The sequence below is a fragment of the Labrus mixtus genome, chromosome 9 (assembly GCF_963584025.1).
Source record: "Labrus mixtus chromosome 9, fLabMix1.1, whole genome shotgun sequence".
Lineage (NCBI taxonomy): Eukaryota > Metazoa > Chordata > Actinopteri > Labriformes > Labridae > Labrus > Labrus mixtus.
The window spans coordinates 3,268,703-3,294,221 of NC_083620.1; the positions used below are offsets into that span (position 1 = coordinate 3,268,703).

General features: G+C 41.3%; 1 protein-coding gene across 2 annotated transcripts in view; it reads left to right on the forward strand.

Moving 5' to 3' along the window:
- LOC132980058 (RNA-binding protein Musashi homolog 2-like) overlaps nucleotides 1-25,519 on the forward strand; it is a 58,585-nt gene that overhangs the window by 22,484 nt on the left and 10,582 nt on the right. The window contains exons 8-15 of one of the 2 annotated variants that reach the window (XM_061045959.1): nucleotides 7,867-7,949; nucleotides 10,350-10,464; nucleotides 11,355-11,429; nucleotides 17,146-17,208; nucleotides 17,867-18,055; nucleotides 22,249-22,403; nucleotides 22,655-22,719; nucleotides 24,646-24,770. In XM_061045959.1, coding sequence (XP_060901942.1) covers nucleotides 7,867-7,949; nucleotides 10,350-10,464; nucleotides 11,355-11,429; nucleotides 17,146-17,208; nucleotides 17,867-18,055; nucleotides 22,249-22,403; nucleotides 22,655-22,696 — 722 coding nt within the window. In that variant the 3' untranslated portion in view covers nucleotides 22,697-22,719; nucleotides 24,646-24,770. Of the gene's footprint in view, nucleotides 1-7,866; nucleotides 7,950-10,349; nucleotides 10,465-11,354; nucleotides 11,430-17,145; nucleotides 17,209-17,866; nucleotides 18,056-22,248; nucleotides 22,404-22,654; nucleotides 22,720-24,645; nucleotides 24,771-25,519 lie in introns of those variants that run through there. The other variant, XM_061045960.1, reaches the window with a different exon arrangement.

A 25,519-nucleotide genomic window follows, 5' to 3' on the forward strand; every position in this document is an offset into this window, starting at 1 on the left:
GGAGAAGATGTGATGGACAGGTTTAAAGAGGAGGACACAGCTGAGGGGAAAGGCTTGTTCAGTTTAAATATCCAAATCAGAGCTGCAGAGTAGACATCACATTTAGTCTGTTGAATCTTTGCGCTGGACTAGCTTAGCATGCTTCAAACAAAATGATGCAGTAGACTACTCTCCGTGTTGATTTTGATGTCTGAATTTAAATTCTAGAGTAGCTGACAAGTCTTACAGTAAGAAAACAGTTCAAATTGATTATTCAATACGGTTAAATACGGGATCACAGGGTCTGCTGGTTAAAAAAAATCTGATTGGTTAGCAGAGTACGGCTGATGTTAGCAGTGCTAGCAGCACCAGCCTTCTGTCCACCACATGCCTGTGCTGAATGTGTTTACACATTCCTTCAGTCTGTATGCCAGATGAATATGACACAGCCTAAAAAACAATATCTCAATTTTTTATAACAAAACACTGAAAAACTGCCATCTGTCCACTGAACTGGTTATCATCCAGACAATGAGAAGAGACGGCCTATTAACTGGAGCTACAGCCCCGACTAGTGGCAAGTGGCTGCATTACAGCTTAGACACAACTTTTAACCATCATTGAGGGCCTAAACTGATAAAAAATGTGAGTGAGTTAAACAGACTGGTCGTTCTGGTGCTGGGAGGAAGCGTTGTATTGTTTATTAGCCAACCACACATATCCCTCATAAGAAGACTGATTAGTTTTATTTATGTTTTCCTTAACATGTTCAGGCAGAAATATGTCAAATCAATACATGCAAAAATGAGTGGATGAGTTGCAAACCCCACCAACTACTGAGGCAGAGAAAATGCCCCCCGCAGACAAAAAGAAGGTACTTTAAAAACCGAGTTTATATTTTTGAGATTATCCCATGAATGGTTTAGCTTGGATTCAAAATGCTTTCATTCTTTTATGAAAGTTAAATATTGTGACTTTTTCACAGTTTTCTCACAACTGAGTTTTAGTAAACTCTTCTGAGTCATATAATATTTGGCAAGTTGATAAGCGTAAATTGTCTTGAGAATCTGAGGAGCACCAAAATGATTGACGATGATGACCCCATTTGATAGAAAATCAAGACTCTCACTTCTCATACATTAAATGCTTGATGCTGGATTAGAATCTGCCCAGTGTTTCTTTATTTCAGTTCAGTATTTGATTCAAGATTCAAGATTTTTATTTGTCACATGCTCATACAGATGTGTAGTGAAATGTAAAGACTGTTCCGCAAGGCCATGCAATAACACTCAAATTACTAATACACATATATACAGTAAAATAGTAATATAATGTAAAATTTAAAAAGAAATATTTGAATATACAAAATATAGAATAATGTAAACAGTGTAAAGTGTCCAGGGTGTCAAAGTGCAATGTGCAGATTGGAATGTGTGGTGTGTGTGCATCATGTAATCACAGTTCTGTTTTGTTTAGTTCTGTTTTGTTTTTAACTGAGGAGAGTGGAGTTAACAGTCCGGACAGCCTGAGGAAAGAAGCTCTTCCTGAGTCTTTCTGTGTTCACCTTGATGTGTCGAAGGCGCCTGCCAGAGGGTAGCCACGTAAACAGTCCGTTACCTGGGTGGTGGGGATCACTCATGATCCTGTTTGCCCTGGCTGTGCTCCTCCTTGTGAAGATGTCCTGGAGGGTGGGGAGTGTTGTACCCATGGTACGCTCTGCTGACTTCAGCACCCTCTGCAGGGCTCTTCGGTCACGCACAGTGCTGTTCCCGTACCACTGGGTGATGTTTCCAGTCAGCACACTCTCCACCACTCCGGAATAAAAAGTCTTCAGGACCTTCACAGAGACTTTGAATTTCCTCAGCTGTCTGAGGTGATAAAGCCGCTGCCTTGCCCTCTTCACCTGACTGTCTATGTGGGTTGTCCATGTTAAATCCTCAGAGATGTGCACCCCCAGGTACTTGAAGCTGCACACCCTGTCCACCAGCGTCCCATCAATTCTCAGTGGGGTGTAATCCCTCTGCAGTCCTCTCCTGAAGTCGACAATCAGCTCCTTGGTTTTGCTGATGTTCAGGAGCAGGTTGTTGTCCTGGCACCACTGTGTCAGGTTTCCAACCTCCCCTGTATACGTCTGCTCATCATTGTTGCTGATGCGACCAACAACCACCGTGTCATCTGCAAATTTCACGATGATGTTGGAGCTGCTTGTGGCCACACATTCATGTGTGTACAGGGTGAAGAGCAGGGGGCTGAGGACACAGCCCTGTGGTGCTCCGGTGTTGAGGGTGCAGGGGCTGGAGGTGTGTCTGCCCACTCTGACCACCTGGGATCTGTTCGTCAGGAAGTCCAGGATCCAAGCACACAGGGAGGTGTTAAGTCCGAGGTTGATCAGCTTGGAATGGAAGTGGGCGGGGACTCTGGTGTTGAAAGCTGAACTAAAATCAATGAACAGCAGTCTCACATAGTCCCCCTTCCTTTTGTCCAGATGGGTGAGGGTGGTGTGTAGTACCTGGGAGACAGCATCATCTGTGGATCTGTTCAGTCTGTATGTGAACTGAAGTGGATCCAGAGACTCATGAGTCTCTCAAAGCACTTCATCACTTCTGAGGTGAGTGCTACTGGGCGATAGTCATTAAGGCAAGCTGGAGAGGCATTCTTCGGTACAGGGACAATAATGGCTTTTTTCAGGCATGTGGGGACCACAGACTGACTCAGGGAGAGGTTGAAGATGGTGGTAAACACTGGAGCTAACAGGTCGGCATAGTACTTCAGTACTCTGCCAGAAATACCATCTGGCCCGGCAGCCTTCCTGGTGTTTACCTTTTTCAGTGTCCTCCTCACGTCGTGCTCTGACACAGTGAGCGGGTGCGAGTGTGCCGCTCCGGCCTCGGAGATCCTGCTGGCTGCATCAATTGGCATGCTAACGTTAACGGTGCTAGCGCTAGCCTCAAATCGCGCATAAAAGTCATTAAGTTCGTCAGCCAGAGCAGCGTCTGCACTCACCGAGACATGGGCTCTTTTCCTGTAGTCAGTAATTGTTTGCAGTCCTTGCCACAAGCTCCTTGAATCACGCTGCTGGAACTGTGATTCCACTTTGTCCCTGTACCTCCGCTTAGCGTCTTCCACTGCTCGTCTCAGTCTGTAAGACGCTGCTTTGTATTCCTCCGTCCTGCCAGTGAGAAGTGACGAGTTGTATGAAGCGGTCCGTTCGTTCACAGTGGTGCGGACAGACACCATGGGAGCGGCGGCGTCTACCAGCATTGCTATGAAGTCCGTCACAACTTCCGTAAACTTGTCTACGTCACTCGAGCTGGATTGGAACATGCCCCAGTCGACGTCATCCAGAGCGTCTCGCAGCGTAGCCTCTGATTGGTCGTTCCAGCGCCTAACCTGCCTCGTCAACATGGCTAAAGGTAAATGGCGGAATGGTCTGATTTACCCAGTGGGGGCAGGGATATCGCCTTGTAGCCCTCTTTGAATGGCGTGTAGCAATGATCCAGTGTATTGTTGCCCCTGGTGGAGCAAGTGACGTGTTGGAAAAAGTTCGGCATAACTTTCTTCAGGTTCGCCTTGTTAAAATCCCCAGCCACGATGAGGGCAGCGTTCGGATGCTTGTTTTGGTGCCGGCACAGCACGTCATGCAGGTCCGATAAAGCTGTGTCCGTGTCCGCTTGTGGTGGAATGTAAACAGATGTAGCGATGACTGAAGTGAATTCCTGGGGGAGGTGAAATGGACGGCACAGGATGGTTAGGTGCTCCAGATGTGGCGAGCAGGAGTGGGAGAGAGTTTTAATGTTCTGATTAGATATGTAACTGGTTGAAAATGCAGGATCTTAGACCTGAGACTATAAGTTTATGACCTTACAGTCTGCTTTCAGTTTTCTGCAGAGACATCGACTCTTTCTTACAAGTCTGACTCCATCAGAACAGGCCTTTCTTCTCCTCCTCCTCCTCACTCACCTTGTGTTCCTCTATCAGCCCACAAGTCTAAATGTATTTCACTCCTCTCATTATAGTGCAGTCAGATGGCTTGCTGCCTCAATCGATTCCTCTGTCCACTCTCATTTAGTCTACACTGAGTCGTGCTCTGAAGAGTGTAACTGTCTCTCCTCCTCCTCCTTTACAGAGAGGATGTGTAAATAAAAGGGCACAAACTGGCTTTAATGCATCCCAGTCAATTTATCGACTTTAAATTTTGCAGACAGGGTTTCTGATAAAGTCTGAATTTTCTCTTGTGTCTCTGGTTTTATGGGCTGCTCATTCTGCAGGATCAGATCTCAGAGTATTTACTCTCACATGGATCAGAAGAGCAGCTGTTAACACTCACACATCGGGCTCTCTGCAGGCTTTGTTTTACACTGATTTCAGTCTTTGTAAAAATGAAACAGTTCCTTCTCTGCTTCTTTTTTAATTGCCAGAAGAATCAGAAGTAAGAACCTGTTTTTCTTCCTGCTGTTTTCAATATTTTAATTCAGGTAGAGGATAGTGGAATATGTCAGATAAAATTTGTGCCCTGTCTTTCATTGTCTAAAAACATCTCTTTTTATAGTAAGGTCTTCTACAAAACTGTAAATTAAGTTTGATAAAGTTTATCATTCAGATAACTACAGCAAAAAGGGATCCATAGTGAACAGACAGCTCATGACAGACAGATTGATGAAAAAAAAACATACAGTATGCATTATACATTTTATTATAAAACTCTATTATTGACTCACATTATTTTTTATAAACATCTTAAACCATGAACAAGTTACAAGACAGGATTTAACCATCTGTTGAGATAAATATTTAAACCTGGACATAACATATTGTTTTATGCTACTTCTTGACCAAGAGTCAACAAACACCCACATTTTGCTTATAAGTTTTGGCTGCTTAAAACCAAAAATTGAAGCCAATGTGGAAATACACCCCCTTGGGGCAGCTGTGGCTCAGTTGGTAGAGTTGTAGTTTGTAGGTTCGATCCCCAGCTCCTGCAGCCACATGTCTGATGTGTCCTTGGGCAAGACACTGAACCCCAAATTGTTCCCGCTGCTTCGTCTGTGGTGTATGGGATTAATTACTTCTGATGGTCTCACTACATAGCAGCCTCTACCATCAGTGTGTGACTGTGTAGGTGTGACCAGCAGTGTAAAAGTCCTTTGAGTAGTCAAAAGACTAGGTGCTATCCAAGCTCAAGTCCATTTATTGTTTACTTGAGTGTCCACTTAAAGGCAGGCTTGGTAATTTTCTCCAGATACACTTTTTAAGATTTTGGCCGAAGTTGTCTTTAGATCCTGACAGAAATTATAGTAGTTATCTGTAGCAGTGTCTCCTGAGGTAAGACGCGGAAGTAGCGGCCGTAGCAACAGAGTCCGCTACACGACGTTATAATGAGAATATTTGCCTTTATATCAATGCTATGTGTAATCCAATGGAATGACAACATCCACAAAAGAGAGGAGAACAACATACTGACGAACAGAAAACAGAATGCAGATGTTTATTTACGTGCATGGAGATCATAGTGGTCGCGTGCAGACACTTTAGGCAGTCACTATATAAATGTCATTCTCTTTTCATTGGCTCGAGTTGAAATCTCCGGAGTATATGCTGCCGCGTTCAGACATCAGCTCACTCTGACTTTCTGAGGAAAAAATACTAGAGTGGTAGAGTTGTGTGTGTGTGTGTGTGTGTGTGTGTGTTGTAGCTGTTTGTCAGGAGCATTAATGCACTCCACCTCTGTGCCTGTATCTAGATTGATCTGAAGTTAGGTAGAGAGTCAGTTTTTCCAATATGGTGACCGCCTTCAGTAACCAATGGATGACATCACTGAGACTACGTCCATGTCATCTGTAGTTTAACCTGAGGTGAGAATGTGTGATATATTATAGAGTTAAACTGAGTTTTCTTCATGTGGAGGAGTTACAGGAGTGATCTAACTAAAGCTCCACATCAAGCTTCTCTGGTATCTAATCTGTTAAATTGTTCGAGTGTGTGTGTGGTGTGTGCGTGCTTGTGTGTGTGTGTGTGTTTGTGTTTGTGTGGCGTGCTTGCGTGCATGTGGTGTGTGTGTGTCCTGATTCTTAATAAGTGTGAGATTCCATCCCAGCACCTCTCTAACTGCTGTTCACACTCATTATTCTCCTCAGATTGAGGCTGCATGTTGTTATTAAAGGAGTGACACACACTGACATCTGATTCTGAATGAGATCTGTTTTTTATTTTCTTGATCTGAAATAAGGTGACTAAAGTTCGTTCAGGTGTTTTATATTATGACACCTGCCTGTAAAGACTCGTTCTCCACTCTCTCTCTCTCTCTCTCTCTCTCTCTCTCTCTCTCTCTCTCTCTCTCTCTGTCTAGTTATGGTTATAACTCATGATTTATTTGTGGAAGATGTTAAATTGATCCAAGTTATTGCACTGGGAAAAAAAAACAGAAGAAATATTTCTTATGATATATTTGCACATGATAATTATTATTATTATTATTATGTTTATTACATTTCCAATGTAGCAATGTCACATTATCAGAATTTTAAACTTTGAGCTGATTCTAGTAAAAATCCAGTGATTTTAATATCAGTTTCTCTACCTTGGTGACAAAAACAGGAGACCTTTTAGGTAATTCTTGTTTTTAATCGCTGTCTAAATTATACCAAATACATTGGCTACATTTCAGCTCTGAAACAACCCTAACCCTGCTAATGTATCAGAGCATTGTTGCTGTTATTGTTTTACTACAGAGCACTTATAGTCCATGTACCTGCTGGACTTTTAATATAAGTAAATTATAAGCTACACTTACAAAAGGACACAAGTCTTCCTGTTCCTCCTCTACTCTGATCATCAAACACAGCGCTGCAGGAGCCTCATAAATAAACAGAATAACACATTGCATGTATGACTTTTGCTTTGTGTCATATTTGTTGCATCTGCTGTTAATTATTTCAATATGCTGATTCAAAAATATTTCATGATAAAATAAAGAAACACTCTATGAGAGGGGAATAAAATAAAACCCTCCTGGTTTCTTTTCATTTGGCCTTTAATGACTGTTGTTGTTGTTGTTGTTTAAGTCGTTGTTCCTGAACTTGTCTACAATTTGAAATGTACCCTAAATACAATTAAAAGCGTAATTTCTAAATGGATACGATTTTGGGGAAAATTAACTGGAAAGAAAATTATGAGCAAGTGATCCATCTGCATCAGATTACTCATGTATATATTCATCATAACATATTGCATATAAAAAACACAATATACATCATAAATATCCCAGTGTCACTCTAGATTTATTCAATTATAATATATAGCTCTTTGATTAGTTTACTTTAAAGTCTTTCTATGTGATTTTTCACACTTAAATATAATATAAATCAAGTATATCCTCTGAAAATAACTCTGTGAGTCATGACTGTCTACAATGGGTGTAACACCCGAGTCCCACTGTCTGTGATGTTTTCAGAGTTTTCAGAGTCCTATCTTCACTTTGTTTACATCGCCTGGAATTGAAATATCTTCAACAATTTGAACGTTTATTTTTTTCTATCTTTTTAAAATTGGTGAAAATATACTCGTGAAAAATCTCAGTTTTGTCACTTACTGCCTTTCACCATACAGTCCTATGGAGCATGCTCTCCGGCCCCTTGTGGATTATTTGTGCACTGCTTGTATCTGGTTGTGTTAATCAAGTTGTTTTGGGGGAAAGATCTCACTGAGGATGCAGAGGTCTCAAAAAATTGAAAATATGAATCACTCTGCTTCATAGGGTATGAAAGTGAGTGTTTGTAGCTCTAAGCAAATTCTGCAGTCGTTGAATTATAGCTCAATGTCTCTCTCTCTCTCTCTCTCTCTCACACACACACCTTATCTCCCCCCCCCCCCCCCCTCTCTCTTTCTCAGGTTTCGGTTTTGTGACATTTGAAATCGAGGACGTGGTGGAGAAAGTCTGTGAGATCCATTTTCATGAGATCAATAATAAAATGGTGAGCGGCTCCTCTTCTCTCTCTCACATTGATTCATGTTTCATTTTTCTTACTTGTTAGAAACTGACTCTGGACACATAGGAACACACACACACACACACACACACACACACACACACACTTTGACTGGTAGACACAGCTGAGAAATATGATTGGAGCTCAGATCGCTGTGTTTTCACTGATCAGTTACCATGAAACTGTGTGTGATTTTGAACAAACGGGTTATCCCTCTCTGTGTTTCCTCTTCATATCTCTGCTCTGCTCATTAGACCAGAAAAACTGATTGTTTGACATTGAAACAGATGATAAAGGTCACAGTGAAAAAAGGAGAAGAAGAAGAATCTGAAACCTGAGCTCTTGTAGGTTTTAATACTGGCCCAGTAAGAGAGTAACACTGTTTGCTGTCAGTGCACACTAATATAAGCTCCTATTTCCCAAATGCATTGTGAGTACTGGCCCACAGCTGAACTCTGATAAAAGCACAATAAGCTGCGAGAGGTTTAATTATTCTTCTTTTTAATACCGAGCAAAATGTAGCGGGAGCGAGGAACCCCCTCTAACAATATATTCTCCTAGTATCATCAGCAGGCTCATGGATCCTCCCTGTAGTCCATCTTTCTATCAAAGATTGATATTAAGATTTGATCGATGACTTGTAAAGCCTGGCTGGATCAGGTTCAGAGCTTCATGAGTGTTAGGAGTCAATCACAGCCTGAGATCCTCAGATGAGCCTCCTGCTCGTTCTAAAGTCGACGGCCTGAATCTGAAGTCGACCTTGATTTTGCCCCCAAGTCTCTTCATATTGATCGTGGTTAATAACGTGGATAAAAAAAGAAACAATCACAGACATTTAAAGAAAGACTTTCTTACGTTAAGCACATGCCCTCAGTGCAGTCAGAATAAATTAACATTTCTGACACTGAACAAAGTAAACCCTTGAAGCAGCAGTAGAACAACAACTCTCTTATAGAAGGTTGAGCAGCTCCCACAGTCACATGTCAAAGTGTCCTTGGACAAGACCATAAACCCCAAATTTCTCCCACAGCTACACCTGAATTAAAGTCAAAATACCCTCACGACAGGCACTGACAAAGGGTGCTGGTGATATAGTTTAGACCAAGACACGACCCGAGGGGATTGGCTAGAAGAGCCGTAATTATTTTGACACCACACCCTTTCTTCTAACCAGAACACAGAACACAACATGTTTAACTTCCTGAGTAAAGGTCAAAGGTCCCTCAGGTGGGTACAGTCCACTGCTGACAATGCAGACACTCACAGTTATGGGAAGTTCAATGACTCTTATGTTAGTGTTTGTTGTGTTTCCTCTCTACGTTCCTCCTCGCACACACAATGCAGTAGCCTCATTTGTTAACTGAGCTGTCAATCACTGAGTTATACCCTTTGTAGCGTAGCGTTAGTTCAGGCAGGTCACAGCGTAACGCTCTGTTATCATGCCTGAGTTTCAGTAACAGCTGATTTCACACCAGCCGCACCGGCTGATGACCAGCTGATTTGCTTCAAAGCGTCCCATATGCCGCTTTATTTAAACTGCTCTAGCCCTCCTACTCTTTGCTACTCCATCTGCAAGCCGCATTTGCAACCCTCTTACTTTTATGCTGCTCTGACTTAATCAATGTCATGCTTGTAATTGATGCTCTGTTGGGGTCCGCTGCTTATCTCCCTATAGCTTTCCTTGTATGCACTGGATGGGCAGAGCCATACTGCCAAATATAAATAATTGCAATTAAGTAATTTACTTAACAAAGGATCCTGACTGAATTAGCATGATACGTTCTAAATAAAATGACAGACACCAGGTTTAAGAGAAATGTATTTGACGTGTATTTTGGTTTTTTAGTTTGACACCTATTCTTTCTGTGGAAGTGGAATTTATGACCTGTACTGCAACCAGTCAGCAGGGGGAGCTCTAAATATTTTGGCTTCACTGCCAGGCGGCAGGTTTTTCATCCATCTTAATATAAAGTCAATGGTTTGGATTTAGACAAATATTTGTGTTACCCACAGAATCACTAACATCCAGTCAAAGCTGTAGACCAACAACTCTGCTTTCTGTTGGGGACAATTCCTGTTTTTATCGATGTAGTCTGGTGTGTGTGTAGAGAGGGATTCATGGTTAAAAAATCAACTTCCTATTTAACATTTTGTATGAGTTTGAGTGTTTTTCTTGTTGAAACTCTGTGTTGCTGCTTTTCTTGGCCAGGTCTATCTTGAAAACGAGATTTCTGATCTCAGTGGAAATAAACTGGATAGATAAAGGTTAAATTAAAAATACAATTCAGGCCCTGGGTAGTCAGTGAAAGTCATTTGTGGAGCACTGTTAAAATGATGATTAATTTGGATTTATGTTCTATTATCTTTGCCCCGTGCCCTCTACAGGTAGAATGTAAAAAAGCTCAGCCGAAAGAAGTGATGTTTCCTACGGGGGTACGAGGACGAGCCTGTGGTCTACCCTACACCGTGGACGCCTTCATGCTTGGCATGGGCATGCTCAGTGAGTACACTCTGTGTGTGTGTGTGATCTTCTTATCTGAAAACATTCAGAGTTTCTTTTTTGGGCTTTGCTCAAACCAACACAAAGAGCCTTTCATCTGACTAATATTTCTATTTCATTCTAATGTTTGGACATTTGATGAGACTGACAATAGCCAAAGGTCATTATAGGGTTTCATGATAACAGATTTTTAAACTTTGGTAATATTCCAGTAAAAATCTAAAGATGCTCTCACCTTTGATACCACTGCATTAAAAAAATGTGCAGTGAAATCTGAAATTGGGTTAATTATTGTATTTAATGACCAGAAATTGCAGATAAATGCATGTACTCTGTCTAAATTGTACAAAAACATTGGTGATGGTTGGTGAAACAATGATTTGTCACCAAAATGTTGCCAATGTCTTTGTTCTGTTTACACAGTGCTCTCTCTCTCTCTTGTCTCACAGCAGCTTATGGTTAAAAATACAGCTGAAGATCTGCAGTTTTTTCTAAAGTTTTGATACTTTTTGATACTATCACAGATAATTTTGCATATATTAAACCCTACTCCTCTCAAGCTACATCTTCTTGTCCAAATATGGTCACTTCCTGATCCAGAAAACAGACAGGGTGTCGGCCAAAATGGTGAACTTGTTGCATCAAACCAAATGTTGATAAACCAGAGGCTCCATTAGTTTATCTCCTAATCTGTAGATTTGTCTTCTCAATGTATCCTCACATTCACTTCATCAGGCGAGAGGTTGTTTTTGAACTGTGAGTGCTACAGTGATCACACAGACATGCAGACACAGATTTGATAACTCAGCATTTATATAAGGAAATGTTTCATATTTATAGTTTGATTTCAGATGAGTTTTTCCTAACGTTCATAAATCTCCTTCCTGCAGCTTATCCAAATATTGTAACGACTTACGGCAGAGGATACACTGGCTTTCCTCCGAGCTACAGCTACGAGATCCCTGGTGAGTTCTCTTAAAACTCTTTGATTCCTCCTCACTGGGTTGGGGATTGAAAATGTGTTCCATTAAGGACCCTGTTCTTCATCGTCAAAAATCAATAATGATCAAGTTTATTGATACAGCTAACGAGTCCTGTGGTCCCTATAATGTAAGGTTTTTATCTCAAGCTAAGTCTTTTGAATTGAATCACTGGAAAACAAATATAAATTGTGTTGTAGGGTTTAAAAAAAATGTAATTGCCCGCCAACAAGCACACCAGCATTGTGAAACTAATTAAACCAAAATGCAGAATCTTTGAACGTCTTTCTGCTGCTGATGTGCAGCTGTCCTCCTATTCATCCTCCGCTCACAGCAGCCGGGGTAAGATCATCCAAACTTTGTAACAAGTGTTAGTTTAAATCAGTCCAATGTTGAAATCTGAGTCGAAATAGTCTGGATAAAGCTAGTTAGATAACTAAACAAGGTGACATAAGGTAACATTCTGATGTGTTCAAGGTCGGCTCAGTAAAATGACAAGACTAGTCAAAGGTAAATTAACCTGGACTCTTCTTCTCTCTGCAGTCTCAGCAGATGGCTCTTCAACATGAGTCTGGTTATGCTCTTTTTAAGGCAGTTTTTCTGTCTTATACTGGTTTAATGTTGAGTCGTTCAGTCACTCTACACCTGCTCCCTGATACCTGTTCACTGTATTGGATGCAGGATATGAGTCTTACAGTCTTATCACTGCAGAGTCTGTCGGTCTGTTTGAGCACACTGATGAGTGAAGGTTGTGATGTGAACAAGCAGGGAGGTGGAGCCATGCTGCATGAGGACAACCAATTAAAGTCTGTCAGCCTCCAGACGTGATGCATTCAGGGACACAAAGCTCAAAAGAAAGCTCTGCAGGAGGCTGTCAGTCACACACACACACACACACACACACACACACACACACACACACACACACACACACACACACACACACACACACACACACACACACACACACACACACACACTGTTAGTACGAATTTTCATGAAATCCATTCATCTTCGTAACTTTGTGAAATGTATTATTCAAGTCGATCTACCACCTGTTAACACTCCTACTTTTGGGTGTCTGAAGCTGTAATCTTATATGGGTGAAGCACCTAAGTAGTAGCAGATCTATATATGGATAGGAGCCAACTATATGTTGTCAGCAACTGTTTACTAGACAGAGAGTCTACATCTGATACGTATACAAATCAGTGTCATGTCATCTTCATTGTTTATGGTGATGCACCCAAATAGAAAGGAATTTGTGGGTTGCACCTTTTCAACAGAATATAAGCAGCACTGTGAACACTGTTACTTTGTCAACACTTCGTCAGTCAAGTGATTTATAAGCATGCTTGTTTGATGAAGTTGTCTGACCTCGGCCGATTAAATGGTGTTATAATCTCCAGTCTGTTTCACGATTTCTTCATTGGATTTATATGACAGAAACAAACCCCACCTAACACACACACACAGACGATGCTTTCAAACTTGCTTAAAATTCCTGAAATATCAGGGTGAGCTGCATGTGTGAGCACAAACCGCTACATTTTCACTGCAACATTACCTGGACTGTGTCCTACCGACCTCCTAGCAAATGTTCTGTTTGAATTCAGGGAGAGCTAAAAAAAAACAGGAAATATTCAGGAAAATTCACCGTGAGCAGGTGGTAGGGGGTGATGTCGTTTATCCCCTGCGATCGGCACATAACCATAGACGGTATGCACACAACCTGTGTGATCTCCGTGCATGTATAGAAATCACTTCTTTATGTGTTCTGTGTTTTTCTCTGCTTTTTGTGTTACAATTGTGAATTTTTTCAACTACAAATAGCTTTAATATAAAGGTAAAAAAGTGTCAGAATCTGCTGTTTCATGCCTTCTGAGACCCCTCCCCATCCTGTCCAACAGGAATAGTCCCCCACTGTGAGGGGCATGGGGGAACAACCAACTCAGCGAGATTTCAGGGGCAGCCTGTCTGAAATCTTCTAGAAGTTTAAGGAGTAAATGAGTTAAAAATGGCCACAGGGACACGCAGACTGTGGTCTGAGGACGTCTTGTAGTGAAGCGCTCCTGGTGGTTTGTCCCTCACACGTCCTTCATGTCTGGTGCTGATCTCAGTCTCTGGAGGCGGAGGGAGGATCAGGTGTGTGTCTGAGTGTGTCGGCTGTAATCATAACACTCGTTATCCGTCTTAATAACGACATGAAGGTGTTTTGTCTCTTCAGAGATCAGAGGCAGCAGAGAGTCCTTCTCATCATTACATGCAGGTGTAGCTGTCCCGTCCAATCAAAAAAAAACGTCCTTAACAACACCGTTAGAGCAGAGCTGATTGGTTCAGGTTTACCTTTTCTCCCCGCTCTTTATCCTGTCGCTCTCCTCCCTCAGATGATTCTGTCTGTGTCGTCCTGATCGCAGCAGGACGACCTTGGAGCGCGGACATTAAAGGTGAAAGTCTGTTTTTTTCTCTCTCCCCTCAGTGTGGAGGGATTTAGAGGAAGTCGTCCCTCTGTGGAGGTTTTACAAATTGACTGTAGAGAAAGAGAGGAGCTCATCTTCTTCTGAAGCACTACCCATAATCCTTTTTGGGACACGAGTCACAGGAGGTCACATAAAAGAGACTTGCGTGTGTGTGTTAGTCTGTACTCAGCCAGCCAACACTTTAGAACGGCCTCTCTGTATTCAGACCAAGTCAAGGTCTTTGTGGTCTTCTCCTGTTTTCATACAAGATTCAGTTTCCTCTAATCAACAGAAATAACCAGTGAAGATTGAAGCTCAGTGTTCTATTCTATTAGTTTAAAGGTCCCATATTCTTCTTTTTCTGGTTTTATATGCTCTTTAGTGTGTTTTCCAAGTGTCCTGTGCATGTTTAGGCACATCTATGTGCAAAAATTCAAAGTCCGCGGAAACGCAGCTTCTCCTACGTCCTCCTGTTAGCTGCAGCATTAGCTGCATGTAACGCTCGGTTCTAGCCCTCCTCGATAAAAATGTGTCAGTGTGACGTCTTGTCAGTGTGAGATCACTGATCTAAGTCCATTGGCTCGTTGTGGCAAGCCCAGCAGCTCATGTTGAAATTTCCAAGATGCATGCTGAGCAACTGACCAATAACGACAGAGCGGATCAGCAGACCAATCAGAGCAGACTTGGCCCACGTGGGGTCTAACAGTGTGGGCTCAGCAGAGTGTAGCTGACAGACTCAGAGCGTAGAGGGAGCAAGGAGGAGCAGTACATGAAAACAGACACTTTTTTAGAACTTTAGCTATTGTGAACGTACAAAAGTAGGTACATAGATTAAATATACAAACCCCAAAAAGGGCATAATATGGGCTCTTTAAAGGCTTTATATGCGATTTTTTGATCCAGCAGATGTCGCCCTTGAGCACCAGCATGAAACCAAAACAACTCGTGCTGCATTGTTGTGTTAGCATGCTAATGCTAGCGATCTTTATTATGCTCTTATCTTCACACTGCATGTAAATTTACCTGAAATGAGCGTGATCTAGAAACACAGTTAAGCAGTGAGTACAGTATGTTATTCTTCTTTTCTCTAGTCCCTCAATTAAACAACTTTTATACGTGAGGGGAGGAGTCAGCCGCCGTCCCAACGATGAAGATAGGACTCTGAAAACTCTGAAAACATCACAGACAGTGGGACTCGGGTGTTACACCCATTGTAGACAGTCATGACTCACAGAGTTATTTTCAGAGGATATACTTGATTTCTATTATATTTAAGTGTGAAAAATCACATATAAAGACTTTAAAAGAGTTCTTAAATATTATCACCAACTCAACTAGGGATTGAGTTTCACAGTAATCTAATTACTGTGAAAAAAAAGTAGGACACAGACATCCTGGTGGTCTGCTATGTGTCCCGCAGTGTGTCACTCATCATCAGTCCTGTTAGTCTGTAGGGGGATAGATGTCTTCAAATCCCAGTTCTGAATGAAATGACAAGTGATGGTTACATATGACTTCACGGTGAGAGCTGTCCACGAGTCTTCAGTAACATCCACTCTGCTGTTCTGCACAATTCTGCCATTTTTTCCTCTTCCACATTTTGCCCTCTTGTAGAGTTGTCGTTATCCCTGATGAGGGCTTGAACTCCAGCTCCACAAACTCATCTCCTTCCACAAAACTTAATGGAAGCATATTTCCAGTCAGCATTTTCATTATTTGCAGGCTAATCTTCCTTACTCTAATATGATCACAGTGTGCTAACAGGGCTAGCAAATAATGAGAAGTGAAACTGACTGTTGTCTATTTGTGCTGGTTTCTCATAGTGCTTTAAGTGCATGTGGTTGATGTGGTGAAACCTTGAATTAGTATTTCTATGATATGCAAGTTAAACTCCATATATGTATCACACACTGCACATCTTTTGTTTTGTTTTTGTAACATGCTCTCGGCTTCTCTTGAGTTAATGCGTCCCTTGAGAGTCACTGCAGCTGTCGCCAAGAGCTTGTTCCAGTTCTCTGTGCACATGTTTGTACGTTGGAAAAAAAAAAGCTGAAGCCATAGCCGTTAATTATTTTCTTACTGAGTTTGTTTAGTTAGGCAAACTCAGAAATCTGGATGCACATCTGTCGCTAACTGAGTGGAACTATTTAAGCCTAAAACAAAGCGTTCAAACCCTATGAATGCAGAGAACATAATGAAAAGAAGGAATTCACGTTAAACCTTTAAGGTTACTGAAAACCAACACAACTTTGTGCACACTACACACATTTAGGAACCCAATGTTGCTGTGTTATGTGTAACTGATGAGGTCTTGGTTAACTGTCTAGACTTTGATGTCTCTGTTATGTTATGATACGTGATTCCACACGCTACAGATAACCTGCAGAGCCCAGCACGGCCTCAGACAGCAGCCTGTCCACTCAGACTTCTGTTTTTCAATCCACAGCTGCACGTCCTCCACCTTTAAGAGCTCCTGTGATGATGCACTCACCTCTAGAGAGGCAGCCGCAGGTCGCAGGCTTTTACCTCCTCACTGCAGGATGGAGGAGAGAGAGAGATACAGAGAGAGAGAGCGAGCATGTGCTCTACACACAGAGAGAGAGAAAACACTGTGTGTGTATTCTCTACAGAGGGATGGAGGGACCAGATCGTCCTCTCTGTGCTGTAATGTCCTCAAAAATAGCTCTGTGAAAACCTCCATTAGCTCTGACTGCAGGCATCCAAAATAACCTGTGTGTGTGTGTGTGTGTGTGTGTGTGTGTGTGTGTGTGTGTGTGTGTGTGTGTGTGTGTGTGTGTGTGTGTGTGTGTGTGTGTGTGTGTGTGTGTGTGTGTGTGTGTGTGTGTGTGTGTGTGTGTGTGTGTGTGTGTGTGTGTGTGTGTGTGTGTGTGTGTGTGTGTGTGTGTGTGTGTGTGTGTGTGTGTGTGTGCAGCCGTGAGAGTGTGTGGGTCTGTGCATATGTAGTAATTTTGAAGCTAATGCTGTGCAGTGTTTTGTAGTGTCTGTCTCCAAATACCCCCCCCCCACACCCACACACACACACACACACACACACACACACACACACACAGCTTTTACCTGTTTCATGGTCAGGAAGTGGTGAGAACATTGAAGTTTTGTGAATCAATTTTTCTGCTCTGATTTCTATTATGATCAGATGAATTTGAGTTTTTAGAGTCAGGTCTGTCATTGCAGTAAATTAATAATTCAGTCTTCTCATTTGAGTTATTTTTTCTTCTCAGGTTTCCCAGCGGTGGCGTACAGCCCGGTGGCTGCAGGGGCAATAGCAGCAGCTCGAAGCTCAGGTAGGGTGACCCATGAAAGAGGGGGCACCTACATGGGGGGGGGGGGGGCAGCTAAATGCAATGTTAATCTCGTCAACGAAATAAATGACAAAAATATTCGTCTTTTTAAATTAGTCAACTATGACGATGACGAGACGAAACTCCGCTATTTGACGATTTGATAAATAATATTACTTCATCTAATTGACGAAAATGTGACGAAACAGATTACAAGTGAGGATTATCATGTCCCCCCTCAGCTGTTCTAAAATCATTGTAAACCATAGCATACTTCATCAAAGGTGTGTGTGTGTGTGTGGTGAGTGCAACAATGTGCAGCCTGGAGCCTGGAGCCTGCAGGTCCATGAAGCCCCGCCCCCTGGAGCTTCTGATAATAAAAATAAAAGCTCACGTCTGATTTTGTTGACTAAAATATCTTCTATTTTCGTCAACTAAAATGATGTGCAATTTTAGTCAGTGACTAATTGACTAAATTAAATCAATAACAAATTACTAATATCTGACTCAATATAAAGGACATTTTCATCAGGAGACTATGACTAAATAAGAAAATGGTGTGAAGATTAACACTGGCTAAATGCTCAGACTGTGTCAGAGTGTTTACCTGCACTGAGCTCTGACTCTCTAATTGCTGTCCGTCCTCTGCCCCATCTTCCAGGGTTCCCTGATTACAGTCTGTATTCTGGTAACGTGCGGGGAGGAGTGTCCCACTCGGTCGCAGACTACGGCTCCATGGGGGCCCAGGCCAACCCTCAGATCCTCCCGAGTGAGCATGCCAGCTCGGCCTGCACCTCCCCCTCCTCCCTCCAGCAACACCTGCACAGCCCCAACCCCTTTAAGAGCCCAGGTGTGTATCTTAGAGTCCCAGATAGAGACACAGGGAGTGTGAGTGTGTGTGACAGGAGCACAGGCTGCAGAGAATCAGTGCAGAGCTTCTTGAGGAAACTGTTCATTTGATTCTCATACACTGAATGTTTAAAATATTCTCATGAGCCGTTTTCACATATGCACTTCGGATAATATCTAGATAATTGCAGGAAGGCCCGCTCCGGAGATTCTCCCGAACTAGCCGTTCACATATGCTCCTCACAACAGGGGACTATCCCTGTCAGAGGGGAGGGGGGGAGGGGGATTTCCCGATGTAAGACAGCAAACAACGCGGAAGTAGCGGCCGAAGCAACAGAGTCTGCTACACAACGTTATAATGAGAATATTTGTCTTTATATCAATGCTATGTGTAATCCAATGGAATGACAACATCCACAAAAGAGAGGAGAACAACATACTGACGAACAGAAAACAGAATGCAGACGCTTAATTACGTGCACGGAGATCGTAGTGGTCGCGTGCAGACACTTTAGACAGACACTATATAAATGTCATTCTCTTTCTGTTGGCTCGAGGTGAAATCTCCGGAGAATATGCTGCCGCGTTCAGACATCAGCTCACTCTGACTTTCTGTGGATAAAATACTAGAGGTCTGGGAGGAGAAACTCTGGGTAAAGTCCGCACGAAAAATGTGTCTGTTTGCGTTCACACATAGCCTAAAGAACCTCCGGTTAGACTAATCTCCGGAGTTTTTCAGGAGATTTCCGTATGTGTGAAAAGGGTTATAGTGGATCGTGTCTTATTTCTGGGCTCTACCTGGTCTTCTCATAACAGGGAGGTTTGTGGGACATGGTGGGTTTAAGTGACTGCTACATAAACTTTTAAATAGGAATGTCACAATACCAGAATTTTCAACTCTAATGTGATTCTAGTAAAATCATGTATTGCCACAACGTTGCCAAAATGTTTTTGTGTAATTTAGTCTGCTCTGCTCTCTCTCTGTTTGTAAGAGACATGAAAGTAACGGCATCTCTGGTAGACTCCAAAAGGACTTAAAAATAGAATATATCGACCTGTGAATTTGAACGGATTTGGCTCTTTACAAATAAAGATCGATTGGTTGATTAAATTCTGACTTTTCATACAGCTCTGTTCATGTTTTGTTCTGTATGTGATATATTTTAATACACTTTACTTTTTTAACACCTCTGCCTCTTAGTGTGGGAACACAACATTATGGATGGTTTCATCTCATCTTCAGTTTGACTCCCTCAAGATGTGTTTCCTGCGGTCTTTTAGCCCACAGTGCCCTGGACACTGGGTCATTTCCTGCCTGTCAGGAAGCCGACTGGGGTCTATTAAACGGAGCACTTTAAAGAAGATAATCACCATCGTACTGTAAATCTAAAAGATGCTGTGGGAGTAGGGGGGGGGGGGGTTAAGGGGGTAGAGGTGTGGGTGTGGTGAAGTGTGCAGGCTCTCCGTGTGACAGGTGTTGATTGGACGAGGGCCGCTGTGCCTGATTCCCCCAGTGCAAACTCTGTCAGATATCCACAAACTGCCTCACCATTGTATCTGAACGGAACACCAAACGGAGGCTGAATGTGACGAGAATTTTCAAGTGTTTACATTTACATTGACAGGACAAGAGACAAAGCTTAAATTATATTTATGGGAATGATCTTACAGTGATCACTCACTCTGCACTCTGTACAGTTTAATTCTAAACTAAATTGTAAACTGTAGACAAAAAGGTATTTCAGCCAGTATTGGTTTTAAAGAGTTACCACAGGATCCATCTTTTCAAATTATTCTATATGAATGCAAAGACTGTGTCACAGTGTGTCCTGACAAAAAGAGAAGTGATCTGACATAGAGGTACATAATGATGAAGTGTGACATACAAAGACATTTTCTAAGAGGCATTTTTCAAACCTGAAAAAGACTTGAAATTAGTGAGATGCTAATCATTCATTTATTCATCCTTTATTTAATCTGGAGAAATCCTTCAGGCCCTCAGTTACAATGATGTCGAGAGTACGCTTAAAATGAATAGATGACAAAAAACAACAAAGACAAAATACATAAATTATAGGTTAAGAGGAAAATAAGCAAGCAGAGACGGCAGTTACACGCACAGTGATTTGTAATCATGTGTTTATTGACTCATCGTAACCATTTTATTGGGTCTTTATGTGTTTTAAAATGTCTTCCATGTGTGAGCAACATAAAAGGTAAAGGATGTTTTCCCAAAGTAAGTGTTTACTTGTGGAACCTTCAACATAAGCCAGACATTTGATGGACCACTTTTCTTACCACTGTAACTTTTGCTGCTTTGCTAAAGTGACATAACAATGAGTAAGGTCTTTTACCTGCTTTATGTAACATAACAATAAGTAAGGTCTTTTACCTGCTTTATGTAACATAACAATAAGTAAGGTCTTTTACCTGCTTTATGTAACATAACAATAAGTAAGGTCTTTTACCTGCTTTATGTAACATAACAATGAGTAAGGTCTTTTACCTGCTTTATGTAACATAACAATAAGTAAGGTCTTTTACCTGCTTTATGTAACATAACAATGAGTAAGGTCTTTTACCTGCTTTATGTAACATAACAATAAGTAAGGTCTTTTACCTGCTTTATGTAACATAACAATGAGTAAGGTCTTTTACCTGCTTTATGTAACATAACAATAAGTAAGGTCTTTTACCTGCTTTATGTAACATAACAATAAGTAAGGTCTTTTACCTGCTTTATGTAACATAACAATGAGTAAGGTCTTTTACCTGCTTTTTGTAACATAACAATGAGTAAGGTCTTTTACCTGCTTTTTGTAAAGTGTCTCCAGATAACACTTGTTATGAGTTGACTCTATACAAATAAAAATTGATTGAGATTGATTGAGTCCAATAATGATTAAAAGTGATTTATAAATAAATTAATAAATAGTAGCTGATGTCCACAGCGTTGTGAGATTCTCCTGAAGTCCTGTTGTTGCATTGAAAAACAAACAAGCTTTATACCCTCTGTTCTTGCAGACAGAGCTGACAAATCATGAATTCTGACATTTTATAAACCCTGATGTAGCCTCTCTTTAGCATCTTTTCAGCCTTTTTATTGTCATTGCATCACAGTACAATCTGTTTTTGTTTCATAGCGCAGTAGTGAGACAGCTTTCACAGACTGCAGTGACTGGTTAGAAACAGTGAAACTGTCACTCAGTGGAGACTGATGGACAACGGGTCATATTAAGAACTTTGAGCCTGATAGTTCATATATCCACCTGTCTCATTAGCACTTTTTGTTTGACCGTGACTCACCTCATATACTCTTTTTTGAGATGTCAAAGTTCTCCTGCTGGATTATCTGCAGGTCAGGTGGCTTTGCTTTCAGCATTTTAATGATAAAATATGACTTAAGCTAAATTGTTGAATGTTACAGAAGATCGTAGGCAACAGGGCTGTTTTTTTTTTTCTAAGTTAATTTTGGGGGATTTTTTGAAGAGAGACAAGAAATGTTGGGAGGAGAGAAAGAGGGCCGAGGTCTGACCCTTAGAGGAGGGCGAGGACTTAGGGTCTACCTGAGAGTCTCTGTATATGGAGCATGTCATAACCGCTTGGCTATCTGGCACCCTGCAACAGGTCTCTTTATCTCCATATATGTAGAAAATCATTACATTAGAATATGGCTGAGGAGTAAAAACTACATATACTCCATTCGCCCTTTAAGAAAAAGCTAAAGACCCAGCTCTTTCATGAATACCTACTAACTTAATGATGATGGTCTCCATATTATTGATGACGATGATGATGGTAATGACGATGGTTTTTGTTTGATAACGACGACTTATAAGATGGTTTCTATACTGATTAGAGCTCTCAAGAACTGCCCTCAATGTTGTGCTTTACCTCTGGTCACTTCCTGTCAACACCTGTGTGTCCAATCAGACTCAAAGCTGATCGTTTGCTCTTACTGACATTGTTCCCTTTTTTCTAGATCCTTGCTTGTGTTGTTCTTACTCTCTGATGTATGTCGCTTTGGATAAAAGAGTCTGATAACTGAATTGTAGAATTGTAGAATATACAGTAGCCTGAGGTCTTTGTTGAATAAAGTTCCACTCTGTAGATGTACCAGGTCAGAGGATGCTTTACTCTGAATACCCGTTGTGTATCTCTGTCTAAATCCATCCTCTTGCCTCCCCTCTTCAGGAACCAACCCGGCCCAGCCTGGAGTGTTTCCAGCTCCCAGCAGTCCTGGTCCCGTATCAGACCTTTATGGAAGTAGCCGTCAGGACTCTGCTGTAGGAAACTTCATCAGCACCAGCAGCCCTCAGCCCGCCTCAGCCTTCAGCCACAGTATAGCTGTAAAACAAATTTATTTTTTGGCACTTTCTGCTCCACTAAGTCTTTGTTTATTGATATATACTCATTCTTAATACTCTGGTCTGGATCCAATCAGTGCCATGTGTATAATACTTCTTTTAAAGCAGTGGACATGAGTTCATCCATTCACACTGTCACCACATCCAATCAATAAACCCCATCACCAGCACTCCTTACCATGAGGTCACTATTTTCAGTCTTTTTCCAACACATGTATTATTTTACATTTCAGGGTCCTTTGATCGCAACAGCTTTTACAAACGGATATCACTGAGAGGCTGCTGCGTCTCTTTAAAGGTATTTAACACTGTTTCTACATCACTACCTGTTATAACTTTTCTTCTGATTAATATCTAATCATCCCATTTATCTCTGCTTCTGTCGTATTCAATGTGAACTCTCCCTCATGAATGAGCTCAGAAAGCTATAAGCTAATACCTAAAGGTCACTTTCATTGTAACTTTGGCTCACATATGCACATATAGTTTGTTGTGTTTCTCATGTTTTATGTTTGTCGGAGGTTCCTGAAGGGGGGGTTGATTCCTTTTCTCCTGTGTGACATATTTAGTATTGAAAGAAGTTCCTTTTGTGTGTGTGAAATAACTCGTTATTAGGTTTTCACTCAGAATTTTCCTCAACTGAAACGTTAAAAAAAAGTAATGGTCTATATGAAGTCATGAAAACAACGTCTATATTTCGACTAGATTTCACCTGTAAATCTGCTTCAATCAAAAGATTCATCACATACTGACAGCAATCTTATTTCATATATACTTCAGCTAGAACGATTGTAGCGCTGCACTGAGCGCTGCCTCGCAGTCACCTACAAAAAGATAACGACATGCCCTGAGGTGGTCTCCATCCTCTCGCCTCCTGCATGTCCACTGCTGATACCAATCTGCCATATTGAGTCTGTCTGAGAACTGGTCAGAGCTTTACAGCTTATGGACCAGTCTTCTTTCTCCTTGTCTGGTTATAATGTTTAAAACAGGTCCAGTCACAATGTCTTGTTAACAGCACAAAGCTTACAAAGGCTTTATATTTTTCACACTTAAATATAATATAAATCAAGTATATCCTCTGAAAATAACTGTGTGAGTCATGACTGTCTACAATGGGTGTAACACCCGAGTCCCACTGTCTGTGATGTTTTCAGAGTTTTCAGAGTCCTATCTTCACTTTGTTTACATCGTCGGGACGGCCGGCTGACTCCTCCCCTCGAGTATAAAAGTTGTTTAATTGAGGGACTAGAGAAAAGAAGAATAACATACTGTACTCACTGCTTAACTGTGTTTCTAGATCACGCTCATTTCAGGTAAATTTACATGCAGTGTGAAGATAAGAGCATAATAAAGATCACTAGTATTAGCATGCTAACACAACAATTCAGCGCGAGTTGTTTTGGTTTCATGCTGGTGCTCAAGGGCGACATCTGCTGGATCAAAAAATCACATATAAAGCCTTTAAAATGTGTTTGAATTACATGTTTTCAGAGATGGAATTTCAGCAACCGCTTCAGAATGATAATTTTTCATCACTCAAGTTGTCACTGATATAAAATGAAAAGTGTTTTCTGACACGTTTATGTAACAGTGATAAATCTGGTGTAAAAATATACGTTGACTCTACGTCTTTAAATAATTGTCTTGTCTTTTCGTCAGTGGCCAGGTGCTCATCAGGATCATTTTTTTCAGACTTACTCCTGTGATTCATTTTTCCAGAGAACTTCTTGATGACAACAAAAAGCCCATAAAGCCCTTGTATTCATGATTATTTGTTGAGTGAAAATTACAACATGGAGAAATTACGTCTTTGTGTAGGCCGGATTAAACCTACGGATGCAAAAATGATTCTGGAGAAATGCTGTTAAAAATATAATTTCAGTCTTTTTATCTTTCACATGAACACCTTATCAAAATTAAAAGAGACAACTTTGATTGGGACACGTTGACGTTATAGTGTTATATATGTAATATTTTAGCCAATGGAAAAATGGTAGGAATGAGGTCTTAAACCTTCAGACCTAATTTCAACGTTGAAGTGGCAGCGAGTGCACACTGGGGATGTAAATTAAGAAATGCTAACAACAGAGCAGGGGAAAAACAAGTTGTTCATGCCCTTTATTTTTGTGTGTGAGTGTGTGCATGCTTGTGTGCTGCCAGCACAATATTTCTTGAGGCAGGTTCAGTCAGGTCAGATTTTCTAACCTGTGTTTTTGTGCAGGTGAAGCCGTCCAGCACTAACCACTAAAGCGTCCACACAGAGCAGAGGAGGAACAGGAACAAAAATCATCACAGAGGAAGTGAAAGTTAGGACAGTTCAGCAGTGTTAAAGTCTAACCTGCTGCTTTGGACAACTGTCTGTACGTCTGTCTGTTTGGAGATCTGCTGGTCTGATTTTATTTTAAAATTACTTTTGCCTTCTCTTGGATTATGCCTTATTTGATTTGATTTAAATCCCATAATGAAAAGATATTTTTATATTCTGTTTTGATAATTTCATGTGTTTAGTTTCACCCTCACCTAGGAGCATCAATGACTGTGTCACTTCACCTTTGAGTGTCTGCTCAGACACTGGATACTTGTCTTTTTTTTTTATCTTTGTTTGATTTAAATGTTTGTCAGTTTGCAACAAAAAGAGACACAGAACCAGTGTGTCTCAGTGGAGACAGCTCTGGTTCATGTGTCAGAAGGACACAAGACAAACCAACAACACAGTAGCTTTGGTTTTTAGCATCATGCTCACTAAATGTACCTGTTTTGGCAATAAGAGGACAAAAATATTTTCTCTGTCCTGTTTTTATAAATATTTTACTTCAGATGGGGACAGACATGTTTCTGTGATCATCAGAAATAAGGACACATAAGGCCGGTGTAGCAGACAGCAATTGTCACGTGACTGATCAATGCAATCAACATCCTCTCTTTTTCAAACTGTAGCTGATTTAAAACCAGCAGATTTGTCCACCTGATGAGCGACAGTGTGCAGAATTAGAATCAGAAAACACAGAAAACTGTAGCCCTTTTCACACATGCAAAGCTCTCCGGGGGGTTAGGGGGGACCCAGGGGCGTGACCCAGGATTTTTAGGCCCCATGA